The 12,625-nt window shown below is 42.5% G+C and overlaps 1 protein-coding gene across 6 annotated transcripts in view; it reads right to left on the minus strand.

Moving 5' to 3' along the window:
• Nucleotides 1–12,625, minus strand: part of TCEANC2 (transcription elongation factor A N-terminal and central domain containing 2) — a 46,832-nt gene that overhangs the window by 32,079 nt on the left and 2,128 nt on the right. For 4 of the 6 annotated variants that reach the window (XM_046660488.1, XM_046660489.1, XM_046660487.1 and 1 more), the window contains exons 2-3: nt 11,562–11,705; nt 1,781–1,922 (exon numbers count right to left, since the gene is read on the minus strand). In XM_046660488.1, coding sequence (XP_046516444.1) covers nt 1,781–1,922; nt 11,562–11,663 — 244 coding nt within the window. In that variant the 5' untranslated portion in view covers nt 11,664–11,705. Of the gene's footprint in view, nt 1–1,780; nt 1,923–11,561; nt 11,706–12,312; nt 12,590–12,625 lie in introns of those variants that run through there. The other 2 variants (XM_046660490.1, XM_046660485.1) reach the window with 2 other exon arrangements.

A 12,625-nucleotide genomic window follows, 5' to 3' on the forward strand; every position in this document is an offset into this window, starting at 1 on the left:
AATATCTGTCTCCTTCATTATTGTGCCAGCACAGTTCCTGGCACAAAGAAGGTACTCAGTAAATATTTGTCCCTTACAGCCCACAGGATAGGCACAGGCAGGAGGCTAAAAGTGGAAGAATGTAAACATTCTCAGGCAATGATCCAAATGAATCTTCAGTCTAGCAAGTGACAGAAGTACAAAGGAACCACGAAACCCCTATATTCCACACAAATTCAGGTTTAGGGAAGGCTGGGGTAGGGTCAAGACTCAAAAGTTGGAAGGTTTCCAGCTTCTCCTAAGTCAAGCCCCATTGTTCTGGTTTCATTATGATCCTTGAATTGAAATCTATGGACATCAGATACACCCATTTTTAAAAGCATACTTACAGTTGTACCCAAAGGAGAAATAGAAATGATTTTTTTTTTAATTATCATCTGTTTTCTATTTGTAGGACAAGTCCAACCCATTATGTTGATATTTAAGATCTGATCATAAATAGTATTTGTAGTGTGTGCCTAAATAGGAACATATACATACACATATGTACAGATATACACGTCATAAAATATTAATCACTAGTACCCTCTACTGGTGGAAATACCTTATGGGCTCATATGAATGGTCTTATTGCCCTCTAGTGACCACAGCCTATAAAAAGAAAAATCCAGCAGCAGATGGGAGAATCTCCTTGGCTATAATGATAGGGTTTTATGTTCTTTAAGCATCTAATTTTCTCAGATTCTGGTTTATATTACAGGGGTGCAACTCTCAAAACTCTTGGGGGGCCCTCTGGGGATTTCACACAGCTCTTGCCAGCTGTTAGCGCCAGTCTGAAGCTGCTCTCTCTCCTGCTTCTCATGAACGAGAGGTCAAGGGGAGGCAGAGAAGGCAATGGCTGCCCTAGCGAGGGCAAGAACACCAGCTGTGAATGACTACCCTGGACTCCCTGGGGAGCTGGGGAGCAGCATGAGGAACACATGTTGGCCCTTCCTTGCATACTATTCACAGTTGTACTGCACTAAAATGGCAATTCAACGTAGTCCCTGACTTACCTTTTAAATATCTCCAATGCCATAATAAATGATGGAGTGGCAAACGCTGCTATCATGTTGTTTTTATAAACCACACTTAGCAAGTTATTTCCACTCAGGACAGAAAAGCCAAGTCTCTTTCAAGATTTAACTGAAACGTCCTCTCCTATAAAGCCTTTTCTGAATTTCCCAGATGTAAGTGCCTGCTCTGTCCTTTGTGCTGGCATATTCCTTGTACAGATCAAAATGATACCCAGAACATTATTTATATGTTTTTATTTATAACCTATAAAATTTTAACTGCTCTCAATTGCCTACATGTTTGTGTCTTCACCAAACCCTAAGTTCCTTGAGGTCACAACCCAAATCTTATTCATTTCTGCACACCCAGCATCAAGCACACTCAAAATGTTACCCCTAGATCACTGCTGGTTACTAGTTCATGAGGTAAGTACAGAAACTGAAGTAAGCATCTGGAAACTTTTATAGCAATTTGACAGAGTAATTCTATATCTGTCAAATCTAATAAAAAAAAAGTGGGGCTTGTATTTCATATATTTTAATTTCATTTTTCTGGTAATTTTTATTACATATTATGAAAGTACTGGGCAGCAACCAATGGAGAATTTTTTAAACAATGGTCCTCCACCACAGGTACTTTGAGATCACTGACATGACAGACAACTTAATGTTTGAGGGAGGGAAAGATGGAAGAAGGAAGGAGACAAAAACATAAGCACTTTGTATAAAATTCAGAAGCAACATACCTATCCTGGTTGATTTTAACACTTCCCTGGAGGGTATTTTCTTCTTTAATTCTCGTAAGGCTTCAACTAGATTTTCTTTGCTTTGATCAGGAAGCTCCAACATAGTTTTCCATCTTTTTATGTCTTCGATAACCACAACTCTCTGGGAAAAACAAAAGTCATTTGGAAAATGGAACATTTTCATTAGAAAGACCTCTGCCTCCACCTGAGCTAATGGGGCTCCTATTGACATATGAATTATTGATTATGACCTGAACCAAAGCACAGTGTGTGTGATAGCCCCAAATGATGGGTAATTGCTTAAAAGCAGATCCTGCTTACTGCAAATCAGAAGAGAGTTACGTCTATTAGGAAAAGTGCAAGTTTTAATCTTACCATGTCAGACACCACTGGGCACTTAGCAGTGAGAGGCAACAAGGATAAGAAGAGAAGAAAAATGATACCGAGGTGCATCAACCCTATAGCTCACTTAAGTGTCTTAATGCATGGGCGAGGACAGAGAGGAGGGAAGTCATAAAGACATTTATGTTCACAATAAAAGGCACACTTCGACAGCTCCCCAATTCCTAGATGATAAAACTCAAACTCTTTTCTGTTTGAAGAATTTTTTAAAAATTCAAACACGTCAAAAGGTACAGAGTAACTCACTATTTAAAACAAGAAGAAGTTAACATTTTGCCATTTCACATAAAATAACAAAACACTGTAAAGTTTAAGTTGCCTTACACCCTTCACCAAACTCTCCCTCTCCCATTCCTAGAAGAAATGACCATCTTAAAGTTGATACGCATCTTTCCATTAAGGGTAAAATGTTAATGATTAAGGAATCTGGGTGAAGCGGATGGAGAAGCTCTTTGTACTGTGTTGTAACTTTTTTTGTAGTTTTGAAATTACTTCAATTAACAATTTTTTTAAAAAGTAAACTTGGAAACAAAATAATAAACTTGCTTTTATAATTACAAACTCTTGTCTTGGATGATTATTACCCTGGGGAGGAGGGCCCGGTTAGGGACTGGAATGGGGCACAGGGGGCTTCTGGGATTCTGGTAATGTTCTATTTCTTGATATGGATACTGGTGACACAGGTACGTTCACTCTGTGAAAATCTGTCAAGATGTACACTCGTGATTTGTCCACTTTTCTATATGCATGGGATAGTTCAATAAAAAGTAACCAAAAAAAAGTCTCAACCCCCTCCCCTCGCTGGGGTCTGCTTCCAGCCTAGCAGCCCCTGGTACGAGAAGGGGGTAGATGTCTGATTCCTCCATTTCCTCATCTTTGCTTCTCATCCTCCCCCATCTGCTTGTTTGCTTTGGTCCCTGACCCTGCCAGGTTGGAAGCTGGGAAAAGACGGCAAGGTAAGGGACAGGAAAAGCCTCACCTTCTGTTGCGATACTATACAAATCGGGTTTGAGTGCTCTCTAGACTTGGCAGATATGTAAAGTCGACTCCTTTTCTCTCATGAGTTGCTTTTCTGTTCCTTGGAGAGCTCCCACTGTTGAGATCTCACCTGCAATTCCCAGAACGTGGGCAATGCCTCTTCCAGCCAGCTGCTTACAAGTCCACCCTAAGGTTTTCGGCAACCCATTTCACACAGACTCTCTCTGCAGGGGTCCCGTTACCCTTCCAAGGATCCTAGTGAATCTAGCCCCTTTAACTCAACTCCAGACCAGCCAGCATTTTCTCTGATATGCCCACATCTCTGCCCTGAAAAATTCTGAGGGTAACTGTCTTCCTCATGCAGCTACTTCTCCTCCTGGCATCCGTCGGCCACTCTTTCTGTTTTTAGACTTTTCCAGGCACAGGTCTGGTCTCTCTGTCCACCAACTCCAGGAACTGAGGTCACATTCTCCAAGTGAAAATACTAGCCCTCCCACCTTATCCAAAGGAATTCTCTCTCCTTTCTTCCTTTAACTTCACCCTTCTTTATAGCCTAAGGTAGGTAATAGGTTCGGGATTCCTCAATGGGTCTTTCATGCACTGCCCTCACAAGTTCTGACAGATCATCGAGAATCTCAGTTAGGAGCATTTGATACCTATTGCTTTGTTCCCAGCCTTTAGCGGCCTTAGCCAAAATTGAGACAAAGTGTTTTTTTATGATCTGTTACAATACCAAACAGTATTATTAATGTTAAATGGTATGAAAAATAAATAAATGAACCCAGGTAAGGGGATATTTTCAATTGGAAGAGGGTGTAAATTATAAATATCATATCATTTGCAACTTGCTTTTTACACTCAATATGTTTTCTTAATTTATTCATACTGATATGTACAAACCCAGTTCATCCACTACAATAGTATTGGATAGTATTCCATTATTTTTATATACAGAAGTCTTAGAATTTTTAAATCAATTCCCCTAATGGATATTTAGGGTTCCCCTACCTCAATATTTTTTCAGTTATAAACATTGCTTCAATGAACTCCTGCCTATGACATATTCATATATTGTCTTCCATCCCTTTACTTCCAACTATTCTGGGTCATTATGCTTTAAATAGCCTATGGCTGCTTTATTTTGCACTCCCTCTCCCATTCAATCTGAGAATTTCTATCTTTTAAAAGGCATGTTTAATCAATTTGCATTTTTTATGATTACTAATATAACTGGAAATACTTTTTTTTTTGCTTCTTTTTATTCTCCTTTCTTACTTTCTGTTTAACAGCCTGAGTTTTCTTTAGCTTTGTTTTTTATTTATGGTTTGGAAGTCATACATTCAAGTTCTATCACTTTAGTGTTCACCATAACAATTTTTAAGATGTATGCGCAATGAAATCTATACCACTATTCTCCTCTAGAGCCTCTACTCAGAAACCCGTATTAGAAATACACATGGCTTCTTTGTCCATCCTTAATGTCTCTTAACTACTCTTTCATGTTTCTCTTTTTCTCTGTGATGCATTCTAAGTGATTTCCTCACATCCAGCTTCCACTTCACTACTTCTCTCTGTAGCTATGGTTTGTCTACTTTTAACCCGTTCAATGTGTTTCTGCATCAACAAATACATTTTCTCATTGGACAAGTTCTGTTTTTGTTTTTTCCTCTAAAGCTGTCCTGTTTTCTCTTCATACCATCCTGTTCTTTTCTTATAGTTTCTATTCCTGCTTTATCTCTGTGAACATTTTGAACACATTTAAGGTCTCTTTCAGATTGTTCTCTTATCTCTACTGTTTGGGGTAGAAATCCTATTACTTATATCTATCTGCTCATTCTCCCTCCTGGTAATTCATCTTCTTGTAGAGCTTGTAATTTTTGACCATGAGCTCATCTTTAATGGAGACTGTCTTCCACGAGAATCCTGTGTGCCCTAGGTTGTGAGGTGTCTTAACAGGGAAATGTCACATTTGCCTTTGCCAAAGTCTCCAGATTTCTCTAGTCCCGACCCAGTTTTTATGTCAATTTTTTCAGCTTTGCCAATACTGTGAATTTAAAAAGAAAAAAAAATATATATATATATATATATGTACCTCTATGCATAGTAATAAATGTGGACTTCTAATTTATTAGAGTCAACTCATTTTCCATGCAAAACCCTGAGAAGATTACAATCTTCATGCTGTTTCCTTGGACTAGTTGATGGTATTTTTCTAGCTCCTTTTTCACAAGCACAGTATTCCTGTTTGGGCTCCCAGCTTCATACGGGGGTTATTAGCCTGAGGCCTTATCTTCAGTGCCCACACTGGCCCTAAAATCCCAAACCCTAAGCACTGTATCTGGTTCCCATAGAACCATTCAGCTTCAGCTCCTACTTATAGCTCTGGGTTTGGATTTCCCCTCTTATTATGGCACCTGAGGATTTCTCTTTCTTGCTTTCAAGCTCAGCTCTGTATTGGAGACTTTTTATCCAGCATTTCTACCTAGTTGGAATGAGGTTAGGGGTTCCAAATCAGATCATTCCAGCATCTGGAACTACAGAAGCCCAAACTCTGCAGCATGGCATAAAAGGCCTTACACGACTTGGCTCCTGACACCCTTTTCAGTCTCATCATTTGCTCCAGATACCCCAAACTACTTGAAGCTGCCTAAATGCATCACAGTCCTTCACGATCTCTGCCTGATATGCTCTTTCTTTGCCCCAACCACAAGATAAACACCTACTTATTTTTTAAGACTCTCTTCCAGCATCACCTCCTCTACAAAGCCTTTCTTGCCTCTCTCCTACCATATTTGACCACACTCCCTTTTGGGTCCCCCTGTAATCTGTATAGACTTCTACTACTGCATCTGCACTTTCTGTGTATACTTATCTCAAGGCTGTCTTCCCACTAGACTATGAGCAACTTGAGGGCAGGAACAATTTCCCATTTGTCTCTCTATCCTCAGTGCACAGTAGGTGTAATTGAACAAAGCCATTTCTACCCTCAAGAACTAAGTACAGTTCAGTTTTCAGATCTGAAATTTTAGAGCAGAAATAGAAAAATATAGCAATCAGTTCCAGAGCAGAAGAATTCCATGTACATCAAAGAATGTTTCCTTATTTCTGTCCAAATATGGGCCCCAAAACAGGTATTTCAAGTTCTTATCTGAGTTATTTAGAGGACCAAGGGAAGTGGATATGAAATATCAATGGGAAAGCAAAAATGAGTAGTGGAACAGTAATCTCCACAAAGAGGATGTGCTCTCCAGTCTACCATCTGGTGTTACAGTTGTGGATGGCTGAAACACCAGGCTTGACAAAACCAATTAGGGAAAATGATTCGCTCATAAGCAATCATGTGGGCACCATTCCACTGGTGAGGGCAAGGGATAAGACATTGGCTAGTCAATCCTACCAAGGGAGAAAAGGTTTATGGAGCATTCTAAAGTGCTGAAACTAAAAGAATTAGCATAGTACAGAATCTTTTAATAAAAAAAAAAATCTCCCATTGCAACCAACCCAAGATATCAGTTTCCCTCAAGGGAATTAGAAGAGATTAACCAAATTAACCTTTGCCATTCAAATGTACACTATATGAGCTCTATTGAGTATCACTTCTACTGAATGTGATAAGGCCATGGCAAAATTACTTGTAATATACTGATAACAGAAGTACAATGGTCCTAATATTCCAAGATTTTCATACCTCCTCTGCTTGACATTCAGAAACCCCCACTTTCTTAGTTCACCCTGTAGGGGGCAGACTGTGGAACTAGACTGTCTAGCTCAAATCCCAGCTCTGCCGTTCACAGCTGCATGACCTTGGGCAAGGTAGTTAAACTCTCTGTGCCTCAGATTCTCCATTTGTAAAATATAAATGATAGAAGCATCCATTTCAGAGAGCTGTTATTAGAATTTAAAGAGTTAATATACATATAGCCATTAGCACAATTCCTGCCCCATAGAAATGGGTTCAGTAAATGTTAGTAACAATCGTTATTATTAGCAGCAGCATCACCATCATGATTCTCAGCTCTAGTTTTACTACAGAAGCCTCTCCTTTTCCACATATGAAAAGAGGGAACTATTTATCAGTTTTTACTACATGCCAAGCACACTGCTCAGTCCTTTCAACATGCATTTATTTATTTAGTCCTCATAACAACCCTGGAGGTTAGATATTGTTATTTTTGATGTTACTCATGAGGACAGGGAGCCTTGAACATTCAGCGGATTCATGGCATTAAAATGTGATGCTGGTTTGTGGGAATACGTCACTTGGCAGAGAGTGGACCTAGCTAACTCTAGGATTCACACTTAACTCGTTTTTAATTTGTCACTGTGTACACATGAAAGCAAGCATGTGTGCATACATAAGGAAAAAGAACAGCGAGTACCACTTATTGAATGGTCATGTCACTACTTCCTTCTACTTAGCCAAATCTTTCCATCCTTTTAAGGTGCTCTGCCCACTAAAACAGAGGCTGAGCTCTCTCCTCTCTTAACTCTTAACCCACACTGTCCAAACAACAATTTTGTAATGGATCACATACGATTTTGTATCGTTACTTATTAGTTTCTTACAATATGATCCTCTACTAGGAAGGCCCATGAAGGCTCATATTTTGCCCTTACATTTCTCTTATGTTCCCTGGAGTATCTAGTATAGCGCTGGGCATAAACCTGTTTCACAACCAGACTTGTAGAACAGTTTACTGTCCAGACCCTGCAAGGGCATCCCAAATAGGGATGATTATTGCTTATTCAATAACTTTTCACCTATAATGTAGCAGGCACTGTGTTAGGTCTAGGAGCAGAATCACATCATAGTAAGATGTGGCAGTCCAGTCCTCAGGGGTTCGTAACAGACTGGGGGAAACTACGGGTAATCAGATAATTACAATCCAGTAGGGTAAGTGCCACAATGGATATTTGAACCAAGTGCTGAGAGTTCTGAAGAGGAAAGGGTTAACTCCCTCCAAGGACCCAGAAAGCATTTCAACATTCACTTATTTAATAAATATCTATTGACCACTTAATATGTGCCAAGCACTGTGATAAGCCCAAGGATACAGAGGTAAACAAAATACCCGAGGTTCCTATACTCATGAACCTTATAATCTAGGATTCACAGGGAAAGTCACACTTGAGTGGGTTGACAAATGAGTAGGAATTCACTCTGAAAATGGAAGAGAAGGGATTTCCAGAAAAAGGGAGCAGCATCAAGTCAAAGCCCCAGAGACATGAAACAGAAGAGCTTCTACAGAGAACAGCAAGAAACGGGGTGTGGCTGGAACGCACTCCTGTGAATGGGGAGCTACAAGGGAGGAGATGAGAAGGCTCACTGGGGCAGGACAGGAAGGCTCTCCCACACCATGCCAAGGCTTCTGGAGTTTTAGTTCACTTGGTCTTCAGAAAAATGTATTGCAGCCTTCTATATGCCAAGCCCTATGCCAGGTACTGGGGACACAAATCAGTACGACATAGTCTTTCAAGAAGCTCCAAGTGTAGCAGAAAAAAGGCATGTAAAGGGACACTTACAACACAGTGCAAGTAAGAGCAATGATGGCGCATGTTTAAGATACAGAGATGGGTGAGAGAAGGGAGTGATTAGACTGACTCTGTATCTGGGGCACAGAGCAGGGTGGTCAGGAAAGGCCCCTGGTAGAGGAGACTCTTGAACTAGGTCATGGGGGACAAAGAGGATTTCATACAGTAGATGATAATAGCAGAACTTGCATAGGACTTAGTATGTGCCACACTCTGTTCCAAGCACTTTACATATATTGACTCACTCAAACTTCATAACTACTTTATAAACCAGATATTATTATGAATCCCATTTTATAGATGAGGAAAGACACAGAGAGGTTAAATAACTTGCCCAAGGTCACACAGGCAGTAGCAGCAGAGCTGGGGTTTTAACACAGGCAGTTTGGTTGCAGAGTCTGTGTTCTTAATTACTACACTATATTGCCTCCAGGACAAACAGCAAACAGGACAGCACGCACAAAGATACAGAGCTATGAAAGAGCACATCATCTCTGGGAAACTGTGAGTGGTTGACACTGGATGGAATATAAATAATTAGAGCAGCAGGGGATGAAGCAAGCAGGTGCCAGGTCACAGAGGGCCTTGGGTGCCCTGTAAAGAAATGTCTTGGGGCCAGTCCCATGGCTGAGTGGTTAAGTTCGCGTGCTCCGCTGCAGGCGGCCCGGTGTTTCGTCGGTTCGAATCCTGGGTGCCGACATGGCACAGCTCATTGAGCCACGCTGAGGCAGCATCCCACATGCCACAACTAGAAGGACCCACAACTAAAAATGTACAACTATGTACCTGGGGGCTTTGGGGAGAAAAAGGAAAAAAATTAAAAAATCTTTAAAAAAAAAAAAAAGAAATGTCTTTATTGATAGGTAATGAGAAACCACTGAAGGATTAGACACAAAGGTGACCTGAGTAGATTTTCTATTTTTCAAAGATATATTTCTCCGGCTTAAGTGTGGAGGGGAGAATGATAGGGGATGCCAAGGGCAGGGAGACAAATTAACAGACCATGCACTGCTCTAGGTGAGAAATAACAAGATTTTGAATTTAAAGTGGGAGATGTGATGGCAAGGATTTTTAGAAGGCAGAATTGAAAACTGAATATAAGAGAGACAGTTGGTTAAGGATGGTTTCTGAGTTTCTAGTCCCAATTACTTGGTAAGTGAATATAAGAGTAAATACAGAAGAATAAAGCACAGGTTTGGAAGAAAAGCTAATGTATTTAATGGAAATGCTATTCCATACACCTGTTGTTTATTCTGATTCCACAGTCTTCCCATTACTTATTCTCATCATCACAGACAGTGATTCTCAACTGGGGCACAAGTGGGGATGCAGAGTGGAGAAGGGGCAGGTGGACGGATATTAGATCTGGGTGTCTGTATGGGAGTGTATGAGTAGCTCAACTACCACTCTCCTCTCTTTCTTCCAGACAGTTTGACATCACGGTGCTGCCCACTGCCCTTCCTCACTGAGAATCACTGCTCTCTACAACTACCCACCCATACTCTGCCAAAACAGAGACAGCTGAAAAACTTGAATGCGTCCCACGAAGTCACAGAACTGCAAAATTAGGAGAGATTTTAAAGATCGCCTAGAGTTCACTAGGTCTCAACCAAGGGCTACTTGAAAATACGTGAAGGCATTTTCAGTTATCACGATGGGAGATGCTACTGGCATCTAGTATCTGAGGGGCAGGGGCGCTAAACTTCTTGAACTCACAGGACAGCTCCAAATGATGAAGAATTAACTTGCCCCAAATGACAATAGTGCTCCTTTGAAAAAACACTGATACACATTGTCCAACCCCCACATTTTACAGATGAGGACAAACTGAGGTCCCAGAGAAGGAAGTGACTTGGTAAAGATCACCCAATAGCGCGGCAGGGCCTAGAACCCAGGACTTCTGTCCACGCTCTCCTTCGCCGCGTTCTTATCTGGGTCGGGTCGCCTGTGGCACATGTAGGAGAGGAGTCCAACCGAGCACAGAAGGAGAGTACTCAGAAGGCCGCTTGCTATCACAGCCTTTGCACATTTTCTCTATCCCCAGATCCCACTCTCACCCCAGACATCCAGTCTGGAGGTGTGAGTTGGGCAGTCATCAGCATGGCAAGCCTTAGGAAGAATACCGTCACCCTGGCCAAATACATAAAATGTGACAAAACTCTGCGGAACAAAACATTAGGAGTCTAGTGGAGGAAGAGGAACAAATAAAGAAAACCAAAAAGAAAAAGCCAGAAATGGAGAAGGAGAGGTTCAAGAAAACAAAGGGAATTGACTATAAGCAGTTCTTTGTTTTTAGTGAAGTAATAATTACTTCACCGTTAATTGGGTACCTATGGTCACTGCTTCATCATTGTCGTCTACCCTGTACCTATTCCTTGCCTCTTCCCTGCTAATGGAAATCAAAACCAGACTGAGTGGCAGGCTGCAAAGGGTCCATCAAAACAGCCTCTTTCGCAGGCTCAGTTGTGGCAGTGGAGGCCATGTGATACTGGTTCTGGCCAGGAAGATAAGAGAGGACAGGATCCCCCAGACTTACTGAGGATGTACAGGGTACACAGAATCGTTTTCGGTTCTCGAACATTCCTAACAGACAAGAAAATTCTGTTAAGGGATGATGAAAGGGGCTTGCCCTACCAGCTAGCAAATCATACCATAAAGCCGAAGTAACTAGAAGAGCATAGAGGAGGTGTGGGAATTGATAAATACAAGTCTGTACAGGGTATGAGGGAAACGAATCAGAGTGGTCAGGAACACTGGGGAGGACGCACAGCAGGAGATAATTCACAGGCCTTCCACAGTAGAACTCCTCCGCACCACCTTGCTCCCACGGTCCTTTACACATTTTCTTTGGTCCCAGATCCCCTCTCACCTTCAGAGATTCAATCGTGGCCTGCTTGTAAATCTTTCCTCCAGGATCTTTCTTCTGAGGACTATTCTGGATTCTAGGCGTTCGAATGACGAATTTATCCATTTCTAGGGGGCTCCAACTACCTTCACGGGCTTGCCGCGTGTTCTGCTCAAGAAAGAGGGCAGATTCTAAAACTCCATCAAACCTGCTGTGATGTGTGTTCCCTACAGTGATGCAACCGGGTTCTACACACTCTGGAAGCATGCTTGAATTATCAGGACTCTTGGGTGGAATTTACAGGAAGATTACGTGCTGAAAAAGAAACACCTAAGAACCGAAACAGTGTACAATGATCGGCCGTCTTCCTGTGTCAGGAAGTACAAGTACCCGGCTTCCACAAGCGCACGCCGTGGAGGGGGTTCCATAAGGGGCAGGCACTGAGCCTGGTGACGAGTGAGATCTCTTCCAGCTTAGGCTGGGTTCTGGCAGGGTTAGGGTTCCACTGGGTTCCATCAAGCTCTCTTAACAACTACCCTGCCATTGACACGATCCCACGGGTTCCCCTGGGAACTCGCAACCAACCACCACCTCCAGATCCCAGCAGGTCCTCACAACAAGCAGCCACCTCCGGAAACAACTGCTCGGCGGTGAGAGGACCCTAACCACGACTGTCGTGCTCTGGATCCCCGAGCAAAAGGAAACACTATCCTCCCCTGCCCTCGGCACTCAGGAGCCCAGGAAGGGGAACTTAACGGTCTGATGTGAGACCCACCAGGAAAAGCAGCCCAGGCAGCAGCTGGGCCCCTCCAGAGCGCAGCCTCGGAAGCCCCAAGCCCAAACCGCGGGGGTCAGAAGTAAACGAACACTCCTTCCAGGGCTCCGAAGTGGCTCCGCCCGCTGGCGGCGCGCCTCAGGGAAACAGCAAACCACATTCCCCACAGTGCACTGCGAAGAGAGCGGGTGCTGGCGCGCCCAGGGCGGCCGTAGTTCTCCGAGAACCACTTTCCCAACTGCACCGTGCGCCTCCCACCCGCAGAGAACTACATGCCCCAGCGTGCCTCGCGGAGGGAAGGCGTCAGGGGCGC

The sequence above is a fragment of the Equus quagga genome, chromosome 5 (genome assembly GCF_021613505.1).
Source record: "Equus quagga isolate Etosha38 chromosome 5, UCLA_HA_Equagga_1.0, whole genome shotgun sequence".
NCBI lineage: Eukaryota > Metazoa > Chordata > Mammalia > Perissodactyla > Equidae > Equus > Equus quagga.